At 36.0% G+C, this 2464-nt stretch overlaps 1 protein-coding gene across 1 annotated transcript; it reads left to right on the forward strand.

Annotated features, from left to right (window-relative positions):
• The first annotated feature begins 657 nt into the window (after window positions 1-657).
• LOC141658519 (transcription factor bHLH14-like) lies at window positions 658-2244 on the forward strand. The gene has a single exon (XM_074465455.1). The coding sequence runs from the start codon at window positions 750-752 to the stop codon at window positions 2031-2033; it is 1284 nt and encodes a 427-aa protein (XP_074321556.1). The 5' UTR covers window positions 658-749; the 3' UTR covers window positions 2034-2244.
• The last annotated feature ends 220 nt before the right edge of the window (window positions 2245-2464 follow it).

The following is a 2464-nucleotide window of genomic DNA, read 5'->3' on the forward strand; positions in this document are numbered from 1 at the left end:
AAGTTAAGACTTAAACTTAATGTGTGAGGGACAAATTTTGTGATCACAAGGGTCAAATTTTGTTTGTCTATCAATCTCAATGTTATATTAGTAACTTCATAATCAAACTCTATAGTGACAGTCTTAGGGGTTGTTTGGTTACCAACTAAATTACACAAGAACATTAATTCATGTGAATTTTAGAATGGGTATGTTGTTTGGTTACCCCAATTCACATGAATTGGTACTTCTCATAAATTCAAATTCCTCCATAATAGAGGAAGTTGCTTACCTAGACATTGTAAGTTCCCGTATGTAAACAAACGACTTACCCTTATTTTTGTGCAAGCTAATAAGGATTATAGAGAAAATTTGTTTCAATTCACTTGTGAAAACAACAAAAATAAGGGTAAACGAATAGCTGAAAATAAAGAAAAATACAAAACTAATTCACAAACTTTTTTTTTTTTATTGGCTTATTGTTCGGCACATAAGTACATTTTATTTCAACAAAATTATTGATATAAACAGTTACTTTAGTCAAATAAGCAAAGATGAAATCCTTAAAACCTAAAAATACAGGCAAGTCCTCAAAGCAAAAACTGTTAAAGTTCGAGTCCTTATCAAAGGGTTCCCTCCATGTATATATAACCCTCCCTACATTCACCTTTTGCTCAAATTAGCAACATCCTCAAAAAAATCCCTTTAATCCCTTACTTACAATCCCCCTTTTTTAGTATCACATTAGCTCAAAAAAAATCTAAAAATAAATGGACGAGAATTTCACAATTTCATCCTCAACTTCATCATCATCCAAGGCACCAAAACCCCAAGAATTCCAATTCCCATCGACATTACTATCAAATTTACAATTCTTACTTCAAACTCAACCATTTTGGTGGAATTACGCCATTTTATGGCAAACTACAACTCACAACATCAACAACAATACCGAAACTCTTAGCTTAATTTGGGCTGAGGGTCATTTCCAAGGCTTCCAAAGCCCATCTACCAAGCCCACTAAGCAGCCGATTATCTCCGACGAAGAAGGTTCTTCAATGGATGACATGGTGACCGATGTGGAATGGTTTTACATGTCTTCACCTACTAGGGCACACCCTATAAAACAAGGTGGTGTACTTGCTAAGGCTTACACTACCGGGGCCTTAGTTTGGTTAAATGGACCGGGTTCACTAGCCTCGTATAATTGTGACCGCGTGCAAGAAGCCGACTCACATGGGCTAGAGACTCTTGTTATTATACCTGTGTCCAATGGTGTTCTCGAGCTGGGTTCTGTTGACTCGATCAATGAGAATTGGGATTTGGTTCAGCAAGTTAATAATCTTTTTGGGTCGTTGAGTGTTCCCGATATGGGCTACACTCGACCTAATTTTGCAACTAATAATGACCTACAAAGTCATTTGAGCCTGTCTGAGACGTGTGACTCAGACAGGTTCCTGAGTCCTGAGAAAACGGCGAGGAGAAGGGGGAGACGTCGTAGTGGGACTCTCCCTGTCACGGTCAACCACGTGGAAGCTGAGAGACAAAGGAGAGATAAAATGAATAGTCGATTTTATGCCCTACGGTCCGTAGTCCCGTATGTGTCCAAAATGGACAAGGCGTCATTGTTAGGTGACGCCGTGGCATATATCAATGAGTTGAAAAATAAAGTAGAAAGCTTAGAGTCAAAACTTCAAACAAAGGAGTGTACTAGTAATAGTGAGAATTGCACGAGTACGCTTTTTAAAGACATGAAAATGATTAACGTGTCTAGTAAAAATTACCGTAAAGAAATGACTGCGACAATTCCAGCTGAAGTTAATGTTAGGATTTTGGGTAGTGAGGCTATGATTAGGGTTCAATGTGAGAATATTAATCACCCTTCCGCAAGATTAATGGATTTGTTTAAGGAGCTTAATTTGCAAGTTCAACATGCTACAATTTCTACAATAGGAGAGCTAATGATTCAAGATGTTGTGATTTCTAACGTTCCAACGGAGATATGGAGTTCCGATGAATTGAAAAATGTAATATTTGGAAGATTAACAATGTAGATCGATGAAGGATGAGGATTAAAAGTTCGATTATGTAATTAGTTCTTTTCAGTTTTCAAATAATCCTAATATGAAATTGCTTCAGTTTTACATTAAATGTAAAACCGGCTATCTCTTATGATGTTGATGTAAGTGTATTTTTTAATTTTTTCTTTATTTAATACTCGTATGAAGGAGTACATCATGTAAGTGACAGTCTTTTGAAAAACAGATGGGCTACTAAATTTTGTCGAAATTGTGACAAACTAGAGCGTATGTGGTCCATGTACTAATTATGTTGACCTTTCTTCGTTAAAACTTCATCGGATCTTTGACACATGTTTCTTTTATAATATCTTGCAAATGCTAAACTATTTGCAGATACAACTGTAAATATTTGATGACCTAATCGTTGTAACACAAACTTAACCTATAATCTATATATTGAAATC

Source organism: Silene latifolia, chromosome 6 (genome assembly GCF_048544455.1).
Source record: "Silene latifolia isolate original U9 population chromosome 6, ASM4854445v1, whole genome shotgun sequence".
NCBI lineage: Eukaryota > Viridiplantae > Streptophyta > Magnoliopsida > Caryophyllales > Caryophyllaceae > Silene > Silene latifolia.

Bases quoted from the DNA above. Each gene is read 5' to 3' on its own strand.
- LOC141658519 (XM_074465455.1), top strand. From the start codon at position 750: ATGGACGAGAATTTCACAATTTCATCCTCAACTTCATCATCATCCAAG.